Source organism: Drosophila nasuta, chromosome 2R (genome assembly GCF_023558535.2).
Source record: "Drosophila nasuta strain 15112-1781.00 chromosome 2R, ASM2355853v1, whole genome shotgun sequence".
Lineage (NCBI taxonomy): Eukaryota > Metazoa > Arthropoda > Insecta > Diptera > Drosophilidae > Drosophila > Drosophila nasuta.
Genome location: NC_083456.1, coordinates 5,695,410 through 5,722,270, shown reverse-complemented (window position 1 = coordinate 5,722,270; position 26,861 = coordinate 5,695,410). Strand labels below are relative to the sequence as shown.

Here is a 26,861-nt window from a genome sequence, read left to right as displayed (position 1 = left end):
TTCTAGTTAAACTTAATAAGTTTATAGTAAGCATTTGAGCAACTGTCTGAAATTGATAGAAACATCTGTAGAAATATGCTTAAATCAGTTACTGTTTTGCCGACACACATTTTATTACATGATATTTTATTTTTTTTTTTGTAGATTTTATATTTTATTTTAAAACATTTTTATTAATTTTAAAATGTCTGGAAGTAACGAGGCAATCGTACCTTCAGCCGGATTAAAGCCTCATGTTCAGCCATGGGAAATGCTTAAATGGTCCAATAGTCAGTTGTGCAGTATGTATACAGATTGGGGCATCTATTACGAGCGCACGGGCAATCTTCCAGCAAGCATGCGATATTTGAATAAGGCTCTGGACTTAGACCCCAATGATACTAGCGCTTTGAGGAGACGAGCACACGTGAAAAGGATGCAGGGACGAGCACCAGCTGCTCTTCTTGACTGTAGCTATGCCAAAGGTGGCAGATAACTTATATATGGCACCTATCTATAGCATTTGATTATCTTTGCTATATTTTACAGCAATCTTAAGGAATAACAATCCAGATGGGTTTGACCATAAAGTTAACTTGGAGGTTTCCGATTCATTATATGAGTCGAACAAACTTGAGAATGCTTTGCGTAGTCTTCACCATAATATGAGACTATTTAGTTATTCCAAAGTACAACCAGTGCAAAACCGCTTGACTGTCGTAAGTGCAAGCGTAATTGTTAATAATAATTGTCCAATTGAGGGCTTATCACTTTGCAGATCACAGAAAACATCAATGATGCGCTTTCAGATGCCACATCGCCAGCTGCTCATCGTCTTATTAACAAGATGATGCATATAAAAGAAGGTAACAGAATAACAAAATCCTCGAAGCCTGCATGCGACGTGCTTAGCATTTTGGAAACTGAGGTAGAAACTGGCTCAACATTAAAAGGAGTTTCCCAAAATTATTACATCTGTTACACAGCAAGAGTTTCTTGTTCCTCTGGAGAAGAGCAGACGCAAACGTCAGTTTAAGATCTATAATGAAAGATATTTGGACAAGTTCTGGCAAGATGTTGGCTTCCTTAAAGAATTGCGCGAAAATCCGAATCTCTTGATAGATCAGTTTTCCGAGTCGTCAGCAAACTTAAAGTCTATGGCGGAGGATAGTTACAAAATAGCGCGAACATTTACCGTAAGCATTCCATCGTCATACGTACGTATGTATATAATTTCTAAGATACATTTCGACTAGAAAATGTTACACACGCGTTGTCCAATGTATTGTCGCAATGCTGGTAAAAACGAACTGTATCAGCAAGAGAATCTTTTTCGCATTCAATATCAGACACGACGAAACATGTTCAAGATACTGCGAACCATACGAAATCTAATCCGGTCTAACAAAATGAACGTAAGTTGAACTGACGAAAATTGTTCACCTGCGAGATTCTCAATTTTTGTTTTGCAGAAATTGACAAAGTTTGTTGATGAGGTCATGGGCAATTATGTGACAGTCAAAACAAATCGAATCATGCCCTGGAAATTTGAATTCGTTAATGAGGTCTACAACTACTTGGGTTTGGCCCGCATTAACGAATACAAAATTCCAACAGACATGAAAATTTTGGGTGGCCGACAGCGTCTAATGAAACTTTTTAAGATACCAACAGAACTAGATTTGGGCAGACAGAATAAATTTGAAAACATATTTTTAAGGCGGCAATTTGTTGTTGATCCAAAAACAGAAAAATTCAAGTAAGTCATAAAGCGAATGTTGATGCTATTTCATACGCTTTACATTTTAGAAAACTTTCTGCACGCTATGAGTATCGGATGAGATTTGCCAAGTATCCCATTGAACGCAGTTATCTTTACCATGAATACGCCCAGGCGCACTTAAACATTAATTCCTTCGATGCATGCTGTTTATTGGCCCGCAAGTCTATAGATGGTAAGTTCTAGTATTTTGCCATAACGTTCTGAATTAGTTCGACAAAATATAGTTTATTTGATTCGGGTCTCATTCTCGTTCTTTTGAAACGAACAAAATGGATTCGAACAGAACTGGCGAGACCTAAAGACGATTTTATCGAACAAACTAAATAACAAAAAAGAAGTAAGAAATATACCCGCAGTCCATTGTGAATAAAGCAAAACAGTGCGGTATTCATTTTAAATATAGCAAATTGACATACCACAAAAATATTAAAAATATAACAAAGACCACATTTTGTATATTGATGTAGTACTACATTCAAAATTTACCATAAAGTGGAAAGTACACCTGATTGTCATCCAAAGGATCTTAAGACCCGTAGTAAGTAAGCGGTTTTGCCCATACAGAAGTATTTCTTAAATAACTTCCACAATTTTAGTCTGACCAAATTATTATTATTGTATTTACCAAAAATCGACTCTAGCTTCAAATTTACGCTCGATTGTTATCGATTTGCGGGGGCACAAATTTAAAACAAACTTGAAAAATAATTTTATCAATATTAAAGTCTCTGAGATTTCGGTTAGTACGGAATACTATATATGTATACTCGTATATGTATATGTCTACATAAAAGTGTCGGAGATGCCTCCTTCTGCCTGTTACATACAATGAGCTTTATGCTGCAGCACTAGTAACTAGTGCTGTGTAAGCATCGTACAATTTACCAAATTCTTTTCTTCGTTTGCATAATATTACATAATCTGTTTTTTTAATAAAAGTAACAAACGAAAGATCATAAACGAGAATAGTTGAACAAGAACGAACAAATTCAAAAGTGATCTCAAAAAAAAAAAAAAACAAAAAAAAGGGCTAACTTATTCAGTTTGTTTATTTTACCGTTCTCATTTACCGACTTGTTAGTTAATATGCTCCTTAATTCCGTAGAGGCCCTTAGGTGCAATAGCTATATTTGGGCAGTGTTGAGCGCTCTTGTGGCCTGTAAGGCGCATACAATACTTGGAAAAGTTGAAAAACAAAAGGAAATGCTCCACGAGGCATTTAGGCTGGCCAAAAAGCTGAAGAGCATTGATCTATGCCTCTTCATCGACATCTGTTTGAAGGTCAACACTGAGGAAATCGATCTCAAGAAACATATGGTGACACCCGATGGCAGTATAAGGAAAAGATCACGTCGTTCCGGCAGCAGTTCCGAGGTGACACCTTCGGAATCTTCACTGGAAGGTCTTTAATATATTGTATTTTGTACTTGGTGTGTCGCAATGCAGCTGCAATTTTAGTGTGTCCAAATTAAGAGTTTCCTCTGTTGTGGAAACTCCTTTCGAAGTTTTATCCAGATATACAAAAAATAACCACAAAAACACTGACGTCTCTTGGTCATTTAATCATGGCAAGTGCTGCAACAGCAGCACAACAACCAGGACAACTTCTCTGGAAACTTTCAACTTTAACTTTTATAAACATAATATGTTGTTGCTGCTTCGTTGTTGTTAGCAGCATTTTTCAAGGTAAACTTTTCACACTTTCGCATGGAACGTAAATCAGGATTTCTTCAAATGCTCTTCCGCCCACGATTTCTCTGTTGGCCGGAAGTCGCGCTAACATTGCACAAAAGACGCAAATAAATGAAGCCATTTGTTGTGATGTTAGCTGATTTTTGATGCAAAGGCTGACGCAGCTGGGAACTCGCAGGTTCGTTGGTTGAAAACTTCTTGCCACCTGCCACTGGAAATTGTTAACAATTTCCATTAGTTGCTTGTCATTTAAATTTCGTGTGTATTTTTAAATTCAACACGCCATCCAGCCATCCAACCCGACACGCCTAACTCAACCCCAAATGAACCGACGCAACGCGACGCGACGTCAGCAACCCGAACCAACCTCAGTCCCAGGCCATCTTCCGTTTAGCCCATTTTCGGCTGTCAGCCACTTTTAGCTGGGGGCAGGTCATGTTGCAGGTGTTGGCCAACTTTGTTCATAGTTGAAAGACGACATTTAAGGGCGGAGCAGGCACGGGATACGACGGGGTGGAATACAAATGATGTACATGCAACGGAAGTGGATAATTTAACAGCGGAAATCATTTGTCGTCTTTTTGTCAGTTGCAAATTTCACATAATTTTTCGCTAATATTCATGACACGACTGTAATTAATTAGAGCCCCTCTAAGCTGCAAGCCGCTCCGATTACTGAATATTCTGCACTCTGATTATAACTACTTGTATTTTGATATTTGTTGGATTTGACTGCACTCACGAACACGAGGGGAAAGCACTCTTTAAAATCTGCTTAAAGCTATAACAAATTACCGCAAATTGTTCTAGAGCTGAAGCTGAAGCTGCTGCGGGGGTAGGATCAAAAATGTCTTCAAGCTTCTGCTTTGTACTTTTTGTGCTGCAAAATTACACAAAGCCAAAGCCATAAGAACAAAGAATGTTGTAGATTGTTGGAGTAGTCGTCGGTGGGGTCGATTCGGTATGGCAACAAAGAGCACAACGAAGCCAACTGGCAGCAGGCAACTAACAAACTGCAACTCAACTTTGTAGACAGACCGGAGGCAAATGTTTGCTGTTGTTGCTATTTGTGTTGCTCACTTTGTTGTTGTTGTTTCTGCTGCTGCTCTTGTTGCTGTTGATGATGACGGTGACGTCGATGTGGAAGTCGACGCATGCCATAAAAACGCAGCACAAAAATGTTCTGCTGGCAGGGCAATTAAAAGCGCAGCAAAGCAAATAAATGGCCACGCCCCCCATGATCAAGAAACGCCCACAGCTGTTATAAACTTAAACTGCATGAAAATCGCACTGTGTTCCGGCCCGTGTCCCTGCTGCTGCCCCTGCCCATGCACACCGTGTCCTTTGCCACACACTACTTGGTGTTTATGTAGTTGCCAACTTGACGTAGTAGCTGACTAATTAGTCATAAAATTACATGACGCAGTACAAGAAGGAGACGAGGTAACAGTGCTGGCTGTAGATGTAAGGTGGCCCTCAAAGGTCCTGCAAACAACCACTGCACGGGGAGAACAGTCGGAGCTGGGGGATTGGCGGCTGGCAAGTCAAAGTGCAAAGTGCCACCGGAAGCAGTTGGCGCTGGCGGAAATGCGTGACTGTCCCACTGATTGGGGCGGCGGAGGCGGCAGCTGGCTTCTCTCGCCTGGAGGGGCGACTGGTCTGTCTGTCACTAATTGCTGATTTCCCGTTGTTGGGAATGGCAACCCACACACACACACACACGCACACACCGAAACACAAGAGTTAGGTATGGACCACATGACGCACATTTGCTACTTACAAAAACTTTGTAAAATCCTACTAAAAACTACGCGCATATTTAACTCAACTTGAATCAGTTGCTGTAGTTTAAATGTGTAACGATACCAATGTACACCATATACACAGCAATCGTAAATTGTAGAATGATGTATAATATTTACTTTTTTGACATTTGGTTCTATTTCACAATGTTAGTGGTAACATTGATCGCTTACTTGAGTATCGATTCTTTAGTTTCTTCCTTCTCTTACGATACTTACATATTTTAAGTGCTGTAAAGTACGTAACGATTACTTATTTTAAGTGTTAGATAATAATAACATAATACTAACTTATTTTAAGTGTTGAGAAATGATAATGAAAACTTAGTTTAAGTGTTGAATAGTACATAATGTTAGCTTCGTTTATTATATATGTATGTACATTTATTAACGGACTATAAAATAAGCAATTACAAAATTATTCTTGTATTAAAATACAATTTTAAGATATTAAAGTAAATCCCTTTTTTTAATTTTGTTTTCCAAAAACTTGAGTATTTGTATCACAAAATCTGATGAAAATAATAAGATATGTATAAACATTTTTATATTTATTAAACATCGAAGTTGCGCATTAAGTGTGTACGCAGACTTTTTCTGGTTGGTGTATAACTTTTTAATCATTATGTTAATTATATTTTCATATTACTAAATATTATTATAAACTTAAAACAAATAAATATATAATTTTTTTTATCATTTTTAACTAAACTGTTCCGTTTCTGATTTCTTTACATTATTAAATAAGTTTAAAAAATGTGGATCTGAAGAGAATTTTCTCTGTTTAACATATTCACGTTGCCATCTCGAATAGCATTCATAGTATGTATTTATATGTAGAAGTGGCACAGGGTCTTTTATGGTTAAAAGCCTCCATGAGAACATAAGCCCAGATAGGGACAAGAATTGTGATGGTGGAGTTGTTGGAAGGGGGTAAAAGAGCTGTGGCAGAGGGGAAATGGAAAGTTGAGATAGAGGGAGACAAAGAGAGGCCGCACATTTGCCACATCACTTATTAGCTTTATTGCTTTTAACAATTTGAGCTTCCGCTGCTTGGCAGCGGCAACTAAAACGTGTGCTGATTAGTGGCAGAGTCGTTCTGGGCTGTTGCAATGCTCGTTGCCATTGCCGTTGCAAGTTGGTGTTCGTTGTGTGGCAACGCCATAAATTTCTGTGGTGCAAGGCAGGCAGGCAGTCAGGACAGACGGACAGACAGACAGACGGACAGTCGGGTTGGCGGACAGAGTCAAAGGCAACCCACGCTGAGAGGCGCATGCAACATTTAACATTGCAGACAATTTATAAGGACATTCATGGCACACGGCACAGGCGGCAGCAATGGCAATCCAGATGGGGATGTGTGCAGAGGGAGGGAATGGCGACGGATGCGCTGCAATGCGAAGCCAGGCACATGCTTGGCACTTGGCACAATGCTACGTTCTCTGCTGCGGACCCGGCCATGTCCTTTTTTCTCGCATTGTGTTTGAAATTCAACATTTAAGCCACTTATGGGCAAGTTGAACTGGCATTTCATAGGCTGCGAAGGCAGCGGCGGCGGCAGCCGCAGGACAATGCAGGTTAGCAAGATTTATGGCAGACATGGAGACAGTTAGAGAGAGAGAGTCTGAGAGACCAAGAGAGACACGGAGTGTACAATGACGCCTTGACGCGCTTTTACGTGCCTCTTGCGTTTCTGTGGCATTCACATTGTGGCTATGGCTGTGACTAATCCTTGAGACCGTCACATGAATGGTAAACGCCCGAAAGCGTTTAAAATAAAGCAACAGCATGTGGCATGTAATAAATGGTCATATGCCAACTGTTAACTGCAATTATCTGGGCATTAGAGTAACTCCCATCCAGAACTCGAGAGTGTGCATCCAAGTCTCTTGCATTGCTATCCATAAATCCGCATACACCTTTTTTCACCTAACCGACAGCTGTTAAATTCTCCTCGCATTTCGAGTGTGTTGCCAATTAAGAAAAGTGTTTTTCCCCAAACACACACACAACTTTTTTGGCTCACTCAGCCATGTGTGTGTGTTTGTGTGTGAGGGAGTGTGCGCATTTTGGGCCACTTATATCTGTTGGCCAATTTTATGAACGGCACTTCCTGCATCGAAGACAAAGCTGTCATTTAAACAGTAGCCATAGCAGCCACACAAGGGCTGCTCCTGCTGTTCTCGCTTTGGAGCCCTGGAGATGAAGAGGAAGGGTGATGGGGAGGGGGAGGGAGGGGGAGGCGTCATTGGGGACAGCTTAAAGTGTTGGCTAGAAAAGTGCATGCAAATTAGAGTCCAAAAGCCAGGGACTATGCAGGCAACGAGGCAACCAAGCGACAGGGATAACTAAACCACAACTGAATGCGACAAGGATTCCTCCAGCTGGGCAAGTTTGCCACATGGCAAAATCTGCGGAAAATTAGATTCAACCTGGGTGGTCGTGGTGGTGGTGGTGTTGTTGGTGGCCAATGAATGGGGTCCTATCTGGTCTCTGGGGTCTCAGGAGGGCCATATACCATATACATTTTATTTATTTTGTCTGCCACTCCTATAAAATATAATTGTGGCAAATTCGGAATATTCTGAAGCCGGGGCGAAACCTTACATGCAAATGGTGTGTAGATCTGCCATAAAACAAGGCTGGCAAATGACGAAGCACAACAATGTGTTAAATCACAACTCTTGGAAGCCCGCAAGCGTCGACGTTGCTTTTGCTGCTGCCACCGAAATTGAATTCCCTGCAACTGACAGCGTTGCAGAGGCCACTTTAATCGTTGCTTGATTGTTTGGTTGTGGCTGCTTTCGAAGACCACAAGGAAGGAAATATTAAAGAATTTTCTATTAGCAATTCTGTAATCAACAATTTTTAAATTTAAGGAATATATTTTATAGAATATTTTGAAAATGCTTCGGGCTGTTTTAGTAATGATTTGTTTCACCATTGAGATAAAAGATGAGACAATGACGCTCCCGGAATTAGTGCAGCTCTACTAATCCTGCCACCCGCCTTCACATTGGCTTCATGTGGATTCCTTTGAGGACACAAAGTAAATCAAATAAATGCGCATGTCGCTGCCAGACAACTGCGAGCAGACTCAGGCACAATGAAACTCAACGATGGGGAGGTTCGAAATGATATAGACAATGCTTATAAATAGCGAGAAGGCAATTCAATGCGTGACTTGACTTGCCAACTGACGGATGTACTTGAGATCAGCTTCAACTTTTAATCAGCGACTGACAACAACAACAAACGAACGAACGAACGAACGAAAATACGGAATGAAAGAAAAACACGAAAAAACACAACTATTAAAAAGGAAACGTAATAGTGTCGCACATAAAAACCGGTTGTCAAGTGTTGCTTCTGCCCTTGCCGACTTTCTACTTGAAAAATAAAAGGATGACGATGAATTTGATAAGCCTGCTGATAAGCACATGGCAGACGCGGTGTCGCTTAGTTCACTTCAAAATGGCGTCACAAAATACATTTTGAAACGAGCAGCGAAAACGTGAGTTGATTAGCAATAACCCAACTTTTTCATATACATATAAGAATGTGTGTGTCTATGTGTGTACGAGAGTATTTTCTCCTATCTGTCTCGCTGTTTTGTTCCATAGCCGAGACATCTTTAATGGGTGCCCCTAAAAGACTTGAACAAGGAAAATGACTTGCCACATTAGTGCCTCAAGTCTGATGGCCAATAAAACGGTGTGCATTAAGAGATGCGTATGGTAAACACGTTGTTAGCATATGTCGTTAAAATAAACTCTAACTCAAAATTTAAGTATATTTTTTATAGTTTTTCCCTAAATTTTTAATTATTTTCGGCATAAGAACTAAATGAATGAAAATCAATGTGAATTTTATGAAATATTAAACTATCAAGCTAACAAACAGTTGAGGGAATGTAAACAAAAATACATTAAATTTCAATTAACTAATTTACTCTTTGGGAACCAACCTTGCGCATGAAAATATTGTCTTTAAACTATTTTATTTTCTTCTCCAAGTTTTTTAATATTACTTTCTTCATATTATTTTTAATTCGATCAGAAAAACTGCAAATTAGTTTGTATATTTTAAACAAATAAATAATTTGTTTCATATGCACAACGTATAATTTTAAATAATAATAGTAAATTGAAGTTTAAGATTAAGATTTTCATTTTGTTAGAGGGTGAAAGAACCCATGTAAATATACATTTTACGGGACCGTTGCGCAAAGTACTATAAAAATATATACTGGGTCAAACGAAATCCAAAAATTGCAAGCTTATTGGAAAAAGGATTTTATATTGAAAAGTAACTGGGAGCAATAAAGGATGTGGCCTTGTTATGGAGCTGCTTTGTGTGCCAAACAAATCTAGCTGACAAAACTCACTCAAAATTCCAGGCAATAAACCCAAATGGCAAACCCCAAATGCAGACATTGACAAAGTTCTCAAATATTGGCTGTGTCAACGGCCAAAGCACAACACAAAAGAAGACTAGGACAGAGAGAAAAGAGAAGTCAACGAAACACATGAAAAAACAGAAACACAATGAAAACAAAGGAAATTAAAAGCATAAATAAAAGAGTCAACCCTCAAATGTAGCTTTTCCTCCCATCCCCCGTCCACTTGCCACTTAACCAATTCTCATGACCTTACTCAGCCAAGTAAACGAAGAAGACGAAGCAGAAAAACAAACTAGTGAAAATTATGAGCCAGAGAGCCTGGTCTACAAATGGGATTGTGAGTATGTAAGTATTGTAATTCATTTTGCTGAGCAGTTGGGCAGCTGAGCAAGTGAAACGCAGCGAGCGACAATGAAAATACAACTCAAGAAACAATAAACAAAAAATAAAATACAAAACGAGAATTAAATGCAAGGCAAGAACAACAATAATAACAGCAACAACATGGCCATAACAACGGCGACAAAGTGCACTAAAAATTCAACACTTTTCCATTTGTCTAGGTTGGGTTTGCTACTGGGTTTTCTGGGTCTTGGGTGCCTCTGCTTTTTCGACTTGTTGTTGCTTTTTTGTTTCTGTTTTTTTTTTTGACCAGCCTGCTTGCCTAACGTAGATAAATTGCGTTAGAAAAAGAGTCGGCGTCCCGGGTCCATTCGTATAATTCACTTTTGTCAGACTCATAAAAATTGTTGAGTGACATTTGTTTGTGTTTCCCGTTTGCCGGCTTTGCCTGGTGTTGTTGTTGCTGTTGCTGTTGTTACTACTACCACTGATGTTGTTGCTTCTCACTGATTCCGTGTCACTGCAGCCATCTTTTTCTTTTCCACAAGAGCTAACACACAGACATACACAATACAGACATACACAGCACAGACATCCACACATCCACAGAGCAAAGCATTTCATTTTGTTTTTGCCGCTTTGCTTGTAGAATCTTTCTTTTGCAGTACTTTTTCGCTTTTATTATTTTGTGTTTTGTTCTTTGCCAGTTGTTGTTTTTGTTGTAGAGCGTTTCGTGTTGCTGTCTGTTTTGTGCCCGCATAAAAGAAAATTAGTGAGTTTTGTTGCAAAAATATAAAACATTCGCCTTTTAGGGTTATTTTTTTCGTTGTTCGTTCTTTTTGCCGCTTCTGATGTTTCAGTTGCTTGTGGAGGTACGCGTAATGACAAAGGCTTCCGCTTTCAAATGGCTGCACAAAAAATAAATCGCATGATATAAATATGAATGCATGCGAGCTTGGTCGCCAGTCGGACCTGGTTTGGCTTTGGCTTTGGTTTTGATTTGTCTGTTGTTTGCAATGTGTTAGAAAAGTTTGAAAATGAATTGCAATCTCTGTTCGACGATGAATAACATCAAATCATACATGCATATTGCAGCAATCAGAAGTGTTAGTATTAGAATCTCACACACACACACACACACCCATCCATACACATACATATATACACGTCTAGGGAGCGCACTGCAATTTACGTGCTGTACAACTATATGTGTTTTTAAAGTCAACATTGGAAGTTGGTTTGGCATATTGAACTTTTAGCACCTACCCTTTGCATTCTTCTAACGAACCGCAAAAACATGGCAGACACCCGTTCCGTCCCCCTCTGTTACCTATCCTCCTATATATATATATATATATATTGCCCACTCGTTCACATTCAAGTGAAATCACAGCTTGTACGTGCAGAGTCCCAACTGTCCAGGCAGTTGGTCGCGTCCCCAATTCCAATGCAACTGCGCTTATTAACAATCCTCGCTTGGAATTGCCAAGTCCCCTCTCTTTATCTCTCTTTCAGCGCATATCCTAACGTTCTCGCATTAATGAAGTGCTCGTGTGCGGGTGAGAAGCAAGAGAGTGAGAAGCAGTAGTCGCCGTAGTAAGTTGTTGGCCAGCTTCCAATCCCAGCGTTGATTACATAAGAAATTCATGTTCAAATTCAAATTTTTGGGGGAGAAAACATTCGAGCTAAACTTCGCTGGCAGGTAAAAGTATGCTCTATAACAACCCGTGCTTCCCTTCTTAAACAACTATTTAGTGTACTTGGTGTATCTTAAAGATGCTCTCCAGACAACTGCTTGGCCACGTCCTTTGAGTGACCATTGTTATGCTGCCCAGTGCAGTATAAAATCTTCCAATGTGCTGCATTCAAATATTATCAATTTGGTAGCTAACGATTTCTTCTCGACGCTAACTGATTGAATTGTTACAACGTTTTACGTGGGCCGCATTGCCAATGCGCTTCCCTTTTTTTTATCGCTGCTCGTTTTTGGTCTGCCTGCCAGCCAGACCTCGCACAATCCACGAGCGCACATCAATGGTTCAGCAGGGCGGGGCGAAGTGGGGCGTGGCATCAGCAAAATCAATTTCATTGAAATAAATTGTCGAATTTCTGGTATAAATTGCAAAACGCTTTAGCAATACTTTCCTGCATCCAACAACTAGCAGCCATTTGTTATTGCCCCCAGCTCGTTGTGGTTATTCGAAATGATTATTAAAAAAAAAAATAGTAAACAAACCACCACCAAAAAAAAAATCTTTAAAATCATTTACATATTTCAAAAAGCGCAATAAATACACATTACAAAATCCTTTTTTCATGCTCATAGGTAATAAATCAAGACGATGCGTCCTGCATGTCATTCAGGCATCTCATTAGGCTTCACCCTTGATATTAGTTACTCATTAATCTATTTAATTATTTACTCAAAGGTTTGGGCGCTATCGATTACACAGAAATCATTTAATACCCCTTGGATTACATCATGATTTATTAATCAGCATATTAAGGAGAGGAGAAACCACTAAAAGAAATGCCTAAAGCGAGCACTGTCTAATACGTAATGTGTTGAAATTATTAAATACATTTCTCTGCTTTGTTAAATATATTTTACTTACTGTTTAATAATAGGATATTATTTTTTAGCTTATTAGGTTATTTTTGTTTTAATTACAGTTAACAGAATCCTTTTACTCTTGAACTGTTTAAAAAAAAGTTGAAGTTTTTAAACATATGTTTTATTTCCTTTTTAGTTAACATTCGGATAGAGTTGCCAACCATACTATTAGATGCAGTATTATGCAGTATATACTAAAACGTAACGTAACGTGAATGAAAATAAAGTATGAATACCCATTCGTTTTTGTTAAAGTAATGCATTTATTTTTTTTAATAAAATATTTTATGCGTTTTGAATTAAAAATAGTAGAATGACATACTGGTAATATTGTTACTCATCGATCAACATTATTTAAGAAATACTTTTTTTATATATACATATATTTATGTATATGTGAGTATTTATCTATGGTATATTTTAAATGTAGTATTATATCAATATACAAAATATAGAATTCGATAAAATTCTTATTATTTTTGCGGTGTATTAATTCGGTATATTTTAGGAATAATACCGCACAGGCGAGTACACTCGTCTTTTTTACTTGCTTTCTTGCACACTGGATAAAAACGGCGGACATTTAGCTCTTACATTTCAGATTGTTCGTTGATAGATTAGATAATAAGTCAGGAGAACAAATGTTAAACTAAAGATTTCTAGTTGGATTTTGAATAAATAAGTTAAATGGTTAAATAAGAGTTTTGCACAAAAACAAACCTTATGCTATCCATCAGCAGCTTCATTATATTTGCGTGACGATAAAAATACCGTCATACATATGTACAAAAGTATGTGTATAAATATGAACAATCACCATTGCTCATATACCGTGGATGTCATGCTGTGGTAAAATAATGCTCTTGTTGCTAATTGTTCCTAAATGACGATGCAAATTTGGACAAAATTCTATTGGCACGTGGCTCCTTTTGCTGTTGATGCTGATGCCGCTGGAGTTAGTGTTGCTATAAAATGCTGCGCAAAATAGCCGAAAAAATGTGTGTTAAATAAGCGGATAAAAGCAATGAAAGTTTTGCCACTTGCCCGCATCCAATGGCAGCCTGTCTGTCTGTCTATCCATCCAGCTGATGGCCAACGCTGGGCGCCGTTTCCTGTTGTGTTGTGCCAACTCATCATCGCCACACAGCACTGCGTTGGCGTGTGTTAAATTTAAAGCCTGCTCTTTCGGGAGCCTCCTAAGTGACGGCACGTTTCGAGTGTTTATTTCGGGGTCGCTCATTTTGATTCGCATTGCCATTGCCTTTCTGATTGCCCCTTTTCGTTCGCATTTAACGTGAGCTGCTTTTCATTTTGAATCCCCAATTGTTTCACGCCAGAAGTTTGATTATTTGCCGGTTGCCCTGATTGAGTTGATTACCCCACGCATGTTGGGTGCATTAACATTTTTATTCAATTTGCGTATGACGTTTGCTCAGGTTCCATTTCCATTTCCGCTATGACACACAGGACTCCATTATAGTTGACAGCGTTGCCAAAACAAATTTGCTCAAGACATGTCATCGCCGAATCTCTCTTACTCACTCTCACTTTCAATCTCAATCTCTCTCTTTCTCTCCCTATCATTTGCTTGGCTTAGCGAGAAAACAATGCCGAAAAAAAAACAAATTTTTTTGTTTAACAACCACTTATTTAGATTATATTTGCTGATTTCCACTTATGTTGCACTTAATGTGAGCATGCGAGAAAGCTGCCTCACACACACGTACACGCACACACACACACCCACATACTCACATACGTATCTTGTATCTTTTATCCGTGCAGCGTATCTGGCGGTAGCGATATTTGCGCTGTATCAGTTCCTCAATGTTTGCCAAGTTGCCGCCACTCGAACATGATTGATAATTCTGATGATTCATGCGTGTAATTCGGCTTATGGTTTGGGATTTTTCTCTCTGCTTCTCTCTGTCAACCTCTTTGTCCTTTATTTCCTTTCACTGTCGCCATCCCCAGAGGTCATATGGCGTACATATGTCCTGACATTTATGATAAATTCATGTGCCAAATTGTTTATTATGTCATACATAGTCTCTAAAAGAGTGCGATTCTCATTCAAGCCTGCGTTCTGTATCAATGCAGCGACTGTCTTTTTCACTATTGTTCAAGCTGCAAAATTTGTTGGCTCAATTAAGTGGCAAGGCATTGTCAGAGAACTTTCTACAATGGGCATCAACTAAGTAAACAACCGCAACCCATTAAAATGAAGCTAATTAAAATTCAGCACGTTCTCAGAGTCTTGGAGTCCTAAAGGAGCCACTCAACCACTCAGCCTCTCCATATCAAGTCCGTCCATAAGCCAGGCCATAAAATAGTCAACAGTCAACAGTCAGAGACCACACCGATGCCATCAAAAATATTGTAACACATTTTGCCTATTAATTGCGAGCATCCACAATGCTGACCCCAAAACTCTCTCACTCTCTCTCTATATATATATATAAATCTCATCCCGGGCCAAGTTTGCCAACAAGACAGTTGCAGAATTCGCAATTTGCTACCTTGCAGGAGGGAACAAGGAGCACTTCAAAAAACAGGCAGCAAGAGCTGTTGATGACCATTGGCTTGGCCCCCAAAGCATCCGTCATAATGAAATTTTGCAACTTTGAAAGCACAACTGAGCTGCCGATTCAAAAGGTTGGACAGATACTCAGATTGAGGCGCTACATTTCACACAGCTCGAAGTTCTTTTAATAATGAAAATGGCAACTATAAATTCATTTGGGTATTGGGAATCCAGTCGGCTACGTGATTCAAGCAATGAAAACTTTATGCACACCTCAACATCTGGGAAAGCCATTAAAGGCGAGCCATAAAGTTTGTGTACTTTAATAGATATGTATTTTGAGGATTTAAGACGTCTTCAAATAATATTAATTGTATTATACATATAAATGGTGCTTGGAAATAGTTTTTGTGAAAGTGTGTAATTGCTTTTATAAGTCAAAATATGTAGATAGATTCAACAACAAGCTCAGCCCACTGTCATCCCAGATGTCGCTTTGGGAAAGCAAATAAATTTTCGGTACTGAAAATGTTGTATGCAAAGTAAACTAAGTACACGTCAGTAAGTTCAATGCGTCAACGTTTGCAGAGATGCACTGAAAGATACAAAACTTTCGCTCCCCATAGAGCAACAGGGCAAAATAGCAGCTGGCAAACCGACAGCGAAATGACGAATACACGACCTCCATTTTCGCGAATGGCTGACTGAATGACTGAGTGAGTGACTGAGCTGGAGTTTGAGCTTGAGTTTCCCTTTGTATGTGTGTGTGTGTGTCGCGCAAAAGTTCAGCCATATTTATGGTAATTAAAATTGATTCGAAAAGTTTAGATTGTCTCTGTGGTTTGATACCGGTGTGGGCTCTAAAACTCGCTGCACAGATTTCATCATGTTTCAGCCATGTTACAAAGTGCACAAGGTATCTTCTATCCTTGCCTCTTTTCCGTAAACGTGAAGGCAAATTTTGGCAACATGACGGCGTCGTCAGTGGCATCGTCAGCGGCATCGGCACCCAGCATGTGACAAAACTTTCTAATTAAAGTTTTTGTGTGGCATTGGGAGTAAACCAAATAAAACCCAACCCAACGCAACCCAACCTCAAAACCAAGTAACTGTAGAGAAAGCGTCGAAAGTTATCAAGTTTTCACGTGTATATCTATCAGTGTCTGTGTGTTATGTGTTTGTTTTTGGTGCTCGAGCAGAAAGTTTGTCGGTGTCGGCTTTTAGGCGCAATGCGTAATGTTTTTGCGGCGATTATGCTGGCAATTCGAAATCATTTGCATTTTGGCTGAGGTTGAGTTTTAATTAGCTCCCTGGCCAATTAGACTTCCCATATGGGCAATCAATAGCCGCCAAATGAACTCAAATTGAATATGCCAAGCTTTTTCTTTCTCTCTCACTTTCCCTTCACAATTCGCTTTTTAATTCGACAACCGTCGTGTCGCGACGTTGATGTTTCGTTTTCATGCACAAATCGTATTTACTTGTTCAGCCAAATTCAATTTAATTTATTCATTTGCCATTTGCCAACGTGAGAAGCTCCGAATGATTAATCTGTGTTTCAGGCACTCTCAGTACAAGGAACCGAATAAATATACAAAATTGTTTATTTGTAACAATGTATTTAATTGATACAATTTATGAAAATGTTATGTAATGAAATACATTTTGTAGTTATTTATAAAGAAAACAATTCAATATTAAAAATAAAAAATCTCCCTAAATTTTAGCTTTAATAATAAATAAATTTATATTTTGTTTTATTTAAAATAAATATTTCAAAATAATGAAATAATAAAATAAAAAACAAAAACAAATTCTCAGATAAATTATTTGAAATAAATAATAAGATTACAAACGTACAAAATAAGATTACAACGAATTTAAGGGCAGACAATTAGTCAAAATATTTAAAAATTATATAGATTTAACTTCAATAATAATCGATTGTTCTCATGATTTCTAAAAACGAAACAGATTACCTACAAAAATAAAATTTTTGATTTTTTCTTTAATTCTTTGCCAGAGTTTCAAATATTTTTAAAGCTGGATGTTGTAAATCAAATTCCATCCATCTTTCGTTTCGCTTCTATAAAGTTTAAGCATTTAAAACTCTATTAAGTTTCTTCATTACGCCTGCAATATTTTGATGCCAAATTGAATTAAATTATATGCGCCCAAGTTGCGAATAAAACTTGCAACTCCTAAAAACAGAAACTTTCGCTGAGCATTAAGACGAGGAATAAAAAACGTAGACGAAAATATGTCTTACGCAGTTATTTTTACAACCCTCCTTGTGGCTCTTTGTCCTGCGAGAAATTCTCTCTGTCTCCAGTTGTTCTCTATGGTCGAGTAGAAGATGCAAGTGCAACACAAAAACTGCAAACAACTTTCATAATTCATTTCTGCCTGAGTGTAACAATTTTTGCACTTTATGACTTTCGAGTGCGCTCAGCGAGTGGCTTGACTTGGGCTTGAGCTCTCGCAAATCATGCCACATTCCGAACGCGATGCCGAAGGCAACCCAGTCGCCTAGTTACTACGCAGCGGGATGCCGCGCTGAAAACTTTAAGTTGCCAACATTTGGGTTACGCTTTTTGTGCTAATTACAAGGAAACTGGCAGATGCAGCTGAGAGCCGCAGTTGTTGGGGCAGCCGGTTGGCCAGTTGGCCTTAGCTGATGGACGGGGTACTAGAGTTGGCAACAGCCGAAAACGAAAACAAACTTGTGGCCGAGAACAACAAAACAGGCATGGCAGTAAACGGCTTTAACGTTAAGAAGCAGTAGTAGAAGAATAAGAAGAGGGCAGGAGTTGTTGGCAAAAGCAAAAAGTCAACGACGAGCAAAAAGGCTGCCAAAAGGCAAAGGCAAAGGCAAAGGCAAAGCCAAGTCAGTGCAAGGCGATGCAAGGCCAAAAGCGTGACCAGGAAGTTGTAAACGGCTCAGCCAAAACAAAAGCACCGACAACATAACCCCTCCTCTGCACCTTCTTTGTTATGCTCGTCCACAAAGCCAGTTCGTGAGCAAACAGATTGGCAGGCAAAACGACCTCGCCTGGTCAAAATACATGGCAGTAGGAAGTGCTGCCAGGGCGCTTGTTTACCTGCCAAGTGCTAGCCAAAAACAACTAGCGACTCCGGTTGCAAAGTAAAGTGTTGCACAAAGGCAAAGATGTTGTTGGCTGCCTCCGCAGGAAGTGGGGCGTGTTCACAGTGCTTGCAGATTTCACCATGAACCTATGAACAGTCAGCCAAAGCACAGCACTTAATCAGTTCCCCAAAAATACGAGCATGGAGTTAACTGAAATGAATATACTACGAGTAAACGCATATAAAAAGGCAATATCTCACTTTTCTTGTTTTCACTTTTATGCAAGCTTCAACTGAGATGGATTTCATTTGGAAATCCCATTCGCTGCGAGAATTCAATCGACCAACTCTCGAACTCTTAAACAATGTTTATGTCACACATTGACACGCATCTCTGGCCACAGTTCTCCACGATTGATAGCAACAACAATTTTTCGATTTATATGCCCCCAAAAGAATAACAGAAAAACAACTGAGGACTCTCCCAGACAGTCAACGAGGCATCCAAGCCGCCTGCCTGACAACCTGCCAGCCAGGTAATCAGAAGGAAACGCGTGAGAGTTCAAATTGAAGGAACCAAGCCAATAGTCGTCAGTTTCCAGCTCGAAAATGGGAACACAACAACCATGAGTTGTTATACTACTCGCATACAGTTTCACGCATACCCTTAACGCATGCAATTGCCACACCCAGAGCTACATAAATATAAATAAATACATATAAATAAATAACACAAATGGGAGTTGGAGTTGTGCATAAAGCACAATCGAAAACAATAACATGGACAAGAACAACAGCAACAACAATATCATGAAGAGCAAACGAATTCGTTTGCTGGCAATTGAAATACTTGAACCTATGGTTGCTATGAGATTTGGGGCATAAATAATTTGCTTTTGATGAAATTGCGGCACGTGAATTTTGAATGATATATAAATAAAGTGAGCGGAATTGATAGGGTTCGGCTGAAGAAGCTGCAACTCAGACATCAAACACTTGAAAACTCAATGACGAATTACCAAGTTTACTTTTTTAGAAATTTTAATCGAAGTCTTCTAGTTAATCTAATATAATATAATATTTTCTGTTTCATAAATTATTTTTTGGTTTTTACTATTTTACTTCTTAAATGTGTACACTTGCAAAAACCCCTTCATTTTACGATATATGATATATATATATACCATGTTAATATACCACTAGCTTCTAAATTACGCTTGTTATTCGATATTGTTCGGTTTGAAACAAACTTGATAAACAAGTGCTCCCGAAAAAAATTATATAAAACCATATTAATTATATCTATTCATACGGACGGAAAGCAGTCCATTATTATTCTTAAAATATACTAAATTAATATTCTAAGAAATACTAAAGTATACAGACGAAAAGACTATATCCTGTAGGTTATGATACCCTTCTAACCATTGGGTAACGGGTATAAACAATGTAATATCAGAATGCATGACGAACAGGTTATATAATTCTGTTACTCATAATTCAATCACACATCAAGAATTTAATCTGAACAGCTTAAAATCAATATAATTTCACACCACATGTCTCAGATATAATTATACCTGACAGGAAATCCTCCTTGAAGAAAATAAATTGCATGCTTGCAAATTATAAATAAAACCCAAACATTTTTATTTGTTGCTAAATAAAGCAAACAAGTTAATTTAAACTTTAAAACATGTTTTCAAAATATACATACATACATATGTATAACTTTTTTTCTTAATTTAATAAAAGTTTGATATAATTCTTAGAGAAAAGATGCAAAATCATAGTTAATAACCGAATCAAATCAAATACAGATAATTCCTAAGATGTTTGGACCACTATTGTGTGGTTATAAAATTATATTGCATCATTTTGAGAGACAATAGAATGTTTTATGACAATCTTTTAATCAATGATCATATACAGCGAATGCTAAATCAGAGTAAGAAAGGCTTTAAATATTTATTTATTTGATTTGATGACCGACAAAATGTTTTAGAACTAAAGTATTTTATCATACATACCACAAGTCGCATCTTAACAACGTGCTGCCGAGCAATTAATCTCATAGAGCAAATTGAATGCTAAATCCGGTTTGGCATTAGTCGAGCCAATAACACTCAACGGTGCTCGCAAATTTATTTGTTTATTTAATTTATGAGCCTTCACACAAAGTTGCGGTGTTAAAAATCAACGCCAAATCATTTGCATAAATTGCAGATGTATCAAGAGAGAAGGGGCTTAGCATAATATAGACAAAGCTCAGAAAAAGTTGTATTACATTTATATTTATGTTTTATAGAGAGCGTCTAATACGCCTGCATCTCCCCTGCAAAGGGGGGTCAATTTGTATGCAAATGAGGGCGTTCACATTGCTCAAAAGAAATTCCGATATACTTAGACAAGCAAATAACACAAATATGAAAAGGAAAAGGAAAAATTTGTGGTTAATGTGTGAGAACCTGTTCACATTTGCATTGTCGAAAATCAATTAGTGAGTTAATAAAATCAATCTTAATATGCTGCTCACACAGATAACAGATGAAGATAACAGGTAGCAAGTAGGAAGTAGTTAGCTTCAAATTAAAACAAGCTACACATCTTGACAGTTCCATTTATCGTAAGATGCGGGATAAATTACATCCGGCACAAGAACAACAATAATGAGAAATTGTAACAAATATATATGTCGCATGTTATCAGGGGACCAGCTGCAGATACAGATGCGACCGTGAACCACAAGAGTTCAAGCCAAGTTACGAGTCAAAAGAGACGTCGCCATCTCTTACCTTAAAAAATAAACGTTGCCCCTGTCCCCGTAACTGACCAGCAGATCCAACAGCATCATCATCAGCATCAGCATCAGCTCGTGCTCGAAGCAAACCGAAATCATTATGGGCAGCAACATCGGAAACCCGTTGCCAAGCGTAGCCTAATCCGGTTATTAAACTTTACACTCGTCGTCTGCGTAAATTCTCGCTCTTTAAATGTGCTTCACTTTTTAGTTTTCGAACCGGCGACTATAAAAACGAGGCGCATGCGCAGCGCATCTTTTAGTCAACTGAAATTCCCCAACGCGACAACTCGAAACAAACATATCAAGCAAACATGTCGAATCGAAATGTGAGTGATAAAATCATAAATTTCAAAATGCTGCATCTGAGAAAATTGCAATCAAACATTTGACTTTGAAGTTCGCAAAATTATCAACGTGACTCTGAATATGTGACTGAGTGACAAAACCCCCTGGCAAAGGGTGTTACGTGTGGCTTTTAAGCATAACTAGTTAGTCCGTATATCAAGCGACTATACGTTTGGAATAATATAAATAAATTGATATATGTTTTTTGCATTAGTATTTGCATAACAAACTGGAAAAATATCGTAATTTTTTTCGTCATATCAGAAATGCAGGAAGGCAAAACGTATCATCGAAATGGCAAATGTTTTATCATATATCAAATGAGTTTTTAAACATCAATTTATTTGAAATATGATCCCTACTGGCATATAATCATCTTCTATCCGAAACTAAATAAATATAAAAAATTCCATTTGCGAAACCCGTTAAAGAAAATATAAAACGATAACCAGATGGTTAGGCAGAACGAAATTTGCATTTTAGTTTAGCTAATACGTTGAGTTTGTTCATAAATTAAAACAAAACGCAAACAAAAATTTATAGTGCCTACACTCCATTTGTGTCACTTGGTGTTATAATTTATTAAGACGCTTTAATTAATTTGTAAAAACCATTAAGAATGCCACTTGGCCTCCAAATAGCTCGCATGATTTTCCAGTATTTATGTTCTAGGGGGAATGTCGCTCATAGCAATCGATTAGCATACAATGCAAGGTTACTACTCAACGGCTTGTCCCCTTCACGCAGCGATCTTGAAATTTCTGCCCACAGCTCAGAGTTGGACACATGCCGAAATACATGATAAGTGTTTAGGCTAAGAGCATAACCAAATGAGCTGCCATAAAAATCAGTCCAAAACTAGACGACGCACAAAACTGCATAATTTTGTGAACTAAGCGAAGAGCCAATTAGATTATGCATACAAAACATCATCTCTTCACTCTAAAAGACCATCATTCATTTTTCGTTTTGTTGTTTTGTTTTCGGTTTTGTTTAGACACAAGAGAGACAAGCTAACATCATTTCCCAACTATTTCACAGTTATTAATCGCAGTTGCCGCCGTCGCCGCACTGATTTGCCTCTGCACGGCCGATGTGTCCCACATAAATCATAAGCCGCCTCAGGACGTATTGGTGCCATTCAATGATTTATTGCCGCCGCCACTGGAGGAGCCCTCCACTACGGAAGCAACAACAGCAGCCACGACAACAACGCCAGCAACAAAGCCCACGAAAAAATCATACTATCAGCAGCTGGCCAAGAGCAAGGATGCCCACCATATCGAGGAGAAAGCTAGCGCGAAGAGTCAGCCAGCGATACAGTTAGCTTTGGATTTACTGCCACCCTTCGCCGAAGCACCAGAGCAGCCACAAATTGAAGATGTTCACACCACAACACATCAGCCACTTGTTAGCAGCCGGCCAACACCAACCGCAACCACTAAGAAGAGTGTACCGCTTGTTGCAAAGCCGCAGCCTATCCCACAGCGTCAGTTTGTGCCACAGCCGCAGCCGCAGCAACAGCCACATCCACAGCAGTTGCATGCACGTGTGTCACGACCCAATAGCATTGCCCACTCAGCTGCTGCTTCCTCGATAGTCCCAGTGAAGTCGAGTATCTCGTCCGATCTCATCACGCAATATCTCACAAACTTTCAGTTCACAACGCGGCGACCTTCTCGCGGTGCTTTGCCAACGCTGACGCCGTTTCCCAATCATATTAAAAAATAGGAAATTTATCTAAATTATTTTTTATAAAAGCCAGCAATAAAATAAATTAAATTAAAACATCACAACACAATGTTGAGAGAAATCTCTGCAATTTAAATTCAAATGGCAGATTCAATTTATTCTTGCAAAATCAGAAGCTAAATTAGACGGCTTCATGTATAACAAATGAGTTAACATGCAGATAATTAGTTGAAAAATATTGCTGGGTGATTTATTTTTGTCCCAAGGTTTGTGTTTGAACATGAAAATGAAGACATCATGACCCACCAAGATTGTTTAGCCCCAACTAAATACTAAATCTGTGGATCTTTGTAGACTACGACAGCAACTTGAAACACAAGCTGAAGTTGTTAAAAGTAAAATATGACAAAAAGGGAGAAATATAAGAGCAAATAAGAGCTATGGATGAATAAATATTTAATGAAATATATACATATGAGTTCCTTAATAAAATACATCAGCATATATTTTGAGTCTTTTTCTATATATTTTATATATAATTATTGTATTGAGTAATGAATGTATTTTGATTATTGTGGAAGGGTATTACAATATAAGATAACAGGAAATGTTTGTAACAGGTAAAAGGTGTTTTCTTCAACCGCATAAAGTATATATGTATATTGTTGCTCAGCGTCAACAACCGAGGCGATGTATCGATGTCCGTCTGTCCGTATGAACAATTTGTATATCTAAACAAGCGAGCGAAATAATAACTTCAGTATTAAAGATTTCTGAAAATATGGATAAACGGCTACTACAATTGGGTTTATTTTATTTTCATTTTGGTACATTTGTAGAAAATGGCTTTATTGAAAATGGGTCTCGGGTATCTCACAGTCGAGCACACCTGACGGTAGCATTCTTACTTGTTAAAAGTGAAAACATAAAGCTCATAGCTCGTAACACATATAATAATAATTAATTACATTTATTCACCTGCATAAATATTTATTTCATACATCTCAAATGGCTGTAGGGTTGCTTATAATGATATGCTTCTGATGAGCTATAGTGATATGTTTTTTCTTGCACCAGCAACTTTATATAATGTCAATACCCGACCGTGCTCAGGGTGTTTGTGCAAGGCGGAATTCAGCACGGCGTTTAATTAATTGCTGGAGGCAAATAACTTGGCGCCGCTGGTCGACACTGAAAACCTCTTTGGCTTCTGTCAAATCTGTACGTATGTACGTATATATTTGGACATACAGCTACATACTAATATACATACATATGTTCACACATAGAGATACAAAGTTCTTGTAGTTGCACAATTTGCCGCTGTCCTCCGCTCGCCAACCTGTCAAGTGCTAATTATTGCCTTCGCTCTGACGTGTTTGACGTCAACATTGTTGTTGTTGTCGTTATCATTGCTGGATTGTGGATTGTGTTGCTGGTATAGTTGGTGAGGTTGATGATGATGTTGCTGACATTCGAGGTGCCGCAAATATGTCGCATTTGCATCGCATCGCATCGCAGCGCATCGCAGCGCAGTGCTTGACAATCCAGATCTGAACATGAGCCATGTGGATGCTCTAATCAAATCATTGCCAAACAGATTAGCCATATTTATGGGTGTTGTTTGTCACTGCGATTGATTATTGTTGTTGCCACCATTGTCGCTTCTGCTGTTTGCTATTGTTCAGTTAACCGCATTAATTACACAGCTGATTGACATTAATACGAATATGTATGTAGCTGCTGTGAATGCAACTGATGATTTTAAGCAAATTTTGACCTCTGGGCCAATCTGTTTAAATCATTTATCTATGATTAATGACACTCACATTCACTTAATCTGCTGTAATAAGCATTTAATAAATGCTTAAAGGGCAACCAATATATAAAAAATGTTCATATTCAAATTAAATGATGTTATATATTTCTGAATTTCTTCTTCGTTTTCTTTAGCTTTGTTGACATACAGATATTTAAACTATAATATATTTTAATTGAAGTTATGTATTGCTTGTCATTATTTCATCATTCATTTAAACCCAATACTAATCGAAAATCGTAATTGAAATAATTACTGATAATTACTTGAAATAGTTTTCGCATAATTACTTTATTTTATTTACTTCCAGTTTCTTAATAAATTCATTTTCTTTTAATAATAACAGATAATTATTCAAAATAGATTTGCTAATTAGTTTATTTTTTGGTTATTTATAAACAGTGAATTCTAGAGGCATTCTAACATTTTTCGCCATTTATGGAATCTGTTTTGTGTCCATCAAATATGGTATGAGAATGAATATTTGTATGTTATAGTATTTACAACGAAAACCATTCACAAACATTTCCAAAAGCAAATAAACAAATATAAATTCAGTTAGCAAAACGACACCAGATTCAATTTTAGATATGCAGAGTATTTCACGTTATTTTCTTTTTAAATTAAAATGTCCAAACCGTCAGCAGCCAAACACTTTATGAGAGAACTTTAGCAAATTGATTAGACGCCTGCAATTGCTCGTGAAGCTCTCCTTAATCCGGATTCAATTTCAACTAAATCCCGCCAATGCCGAGCTGCGACAAAAATCATTTAATTCCAACTGCGCTTTAACTAATTATGAGGCAGCGAACGACTGTCTGTCTGATTTCTTCACACACATATTGAATGTTGGATACCCTTTAAATTAAAAATAAATTTGGAGCTTAGAATTATATAGTAAATAAAATTACATTTCATAAAAACCAGCTTGTCCATTTATAAATCATACTATATTGGTTTATAGCTTTCCTCGATTGTTTCTAGCTAATTGAATCAACCGCGTTGACTTTGTAGAGCATTCTATAACCGCACACTCATTAAAATAAAAAAAAAAACTTCTGCGTTTAATGCATGGAAAGCCATTAGATGTTTCAACCATGGCATTGGTAGTGCCAATCTTCGCCAGACTCCATGTGTGTGTGAGCGGAGGTTTGACTGTTTACGGGGGACGAGGAACGAGGAGATTTTGAAGCTGCATTAAAAATCGCTTTTAACAAATGGTGCCATAAGCTCTTAGGCAAACTTTTAATGTGCATACATAGTTGGCTGCTTGCTGCGAGTGAGTTTGTGTGGAAGAAAGATTTATGTAGACCGAAGTGGAGTCAGAGTGTTTTCAACTTTAACACACAGGCCGCAGTCAACAACAACACCCTCAACAGTCGCATTCGCCAAGGCCAAAGTAGAAATATATGTATTCTTTATATATACAAATATATAAGTAAACGAGTATATTAGAAGTGTCTAGACATTGCCACATTATACGTATGAGCAAGTTAGGCTGAAAAACAACTAAGAGACATAAATTTCAAAAGGGCAACAACTAAACAAATTGAAGGACATGAAAAAACGATTATCCTTATATTGCTAAGAATAAATACTTGTTCCGACAAGCAATAAAAATGCTACATTAACTTTATAAAGCAAATTAATTAGTTTAAAATGATGGTCACACTCCATTTTAAATTACTCCCAAAGGAAGAAATGTAATTTCAAAATATAAAATGATATAATATACAATTAATCTGCTGAGATGTAAAGCACCTTATGTAGGAACTGTCAAAGATTTTTAAATAACCAGCTTTAAAAAATCTTACAATGAAATATGGGTAGTTGGCCACAATAGACATAAACACATATTAAAGCAATTTTCGCTTAAACAAAGTCAATTGCAAGGGCATCAATTACTGTGCTCGTTGAATTAATAAGCCGATGAGGTTGCAACGAAAAATAAAAATAAAAATAAAAATAAGCAGTGAG

The 26,861-nt window shown here is 37.8% G+C and overlaps 2 protein-coding genes across 5 annotated transcripts; both read left to right on the top strand.

Annotated features, from left to right (window-relative positions):
• Positions 1–98: 98 nt before the first annotated feature.
• Positions 99–9,510, top strand: LOC132785781 (uncharacterized). Of its 4 annotated transcripts, none has more exons than XM_060792057.1 (8): positions 99–464; positions 529–698; positions 758–907; positions 966–1,175; positions 1,236–1,394; positions 1,452–1,738; positions 1,789–1,934; positions 9,437–9,510. In XM_060792057.1, the coding sequence occupies exons 1-8, from the start codon at positions 185–187 to the stop codon at positions 9,493–9,495; spliced, it is 1,461 nt and encodes a 486-aa protein (XP_060648040.1). In that variant the 5' UTR covers positions 99–184; the 3' UTR covers positions 9,496–9,510. The 4 variants fall into 4 exon arrangements, with proteins under 4 accessions (XP_060648040.1, XP_060648041.1, XP_060648042.1 ...); XM_060792058.1 differs by lacking the exon at positions 9,437–9,510 and adding an exon at positions 2,046–2,218; XM_060792059.1 differs by lacking the exon at positions 9,437–9,510 and adding an exon at positions 1,987–2,036.
• An 11,749-nt stretch (positions 9,511–21,259) lies between these two features.
• Positions 21,260–23,490, top strand: LOC132785720 (max-binding protein MNT). Its single transcript, XM_060791943.1, has 2 exons — positions 21,260–21,354; positions 22,415–23,490. The coding sequence occupies exons 1-2, from the start codon at positions 21,340–21,342 to the stop codon at positions 23,102–23,104; spliced, it is 705 nt and encodes a 234-aa protein (XP_060647926.1). The 5' UTR covers positions 21,260–21,339; the 3' UTR covers positions 23,105–23,490.
• Positions 23,491–26,861: the final 3,371 nt, after the last annotated feature.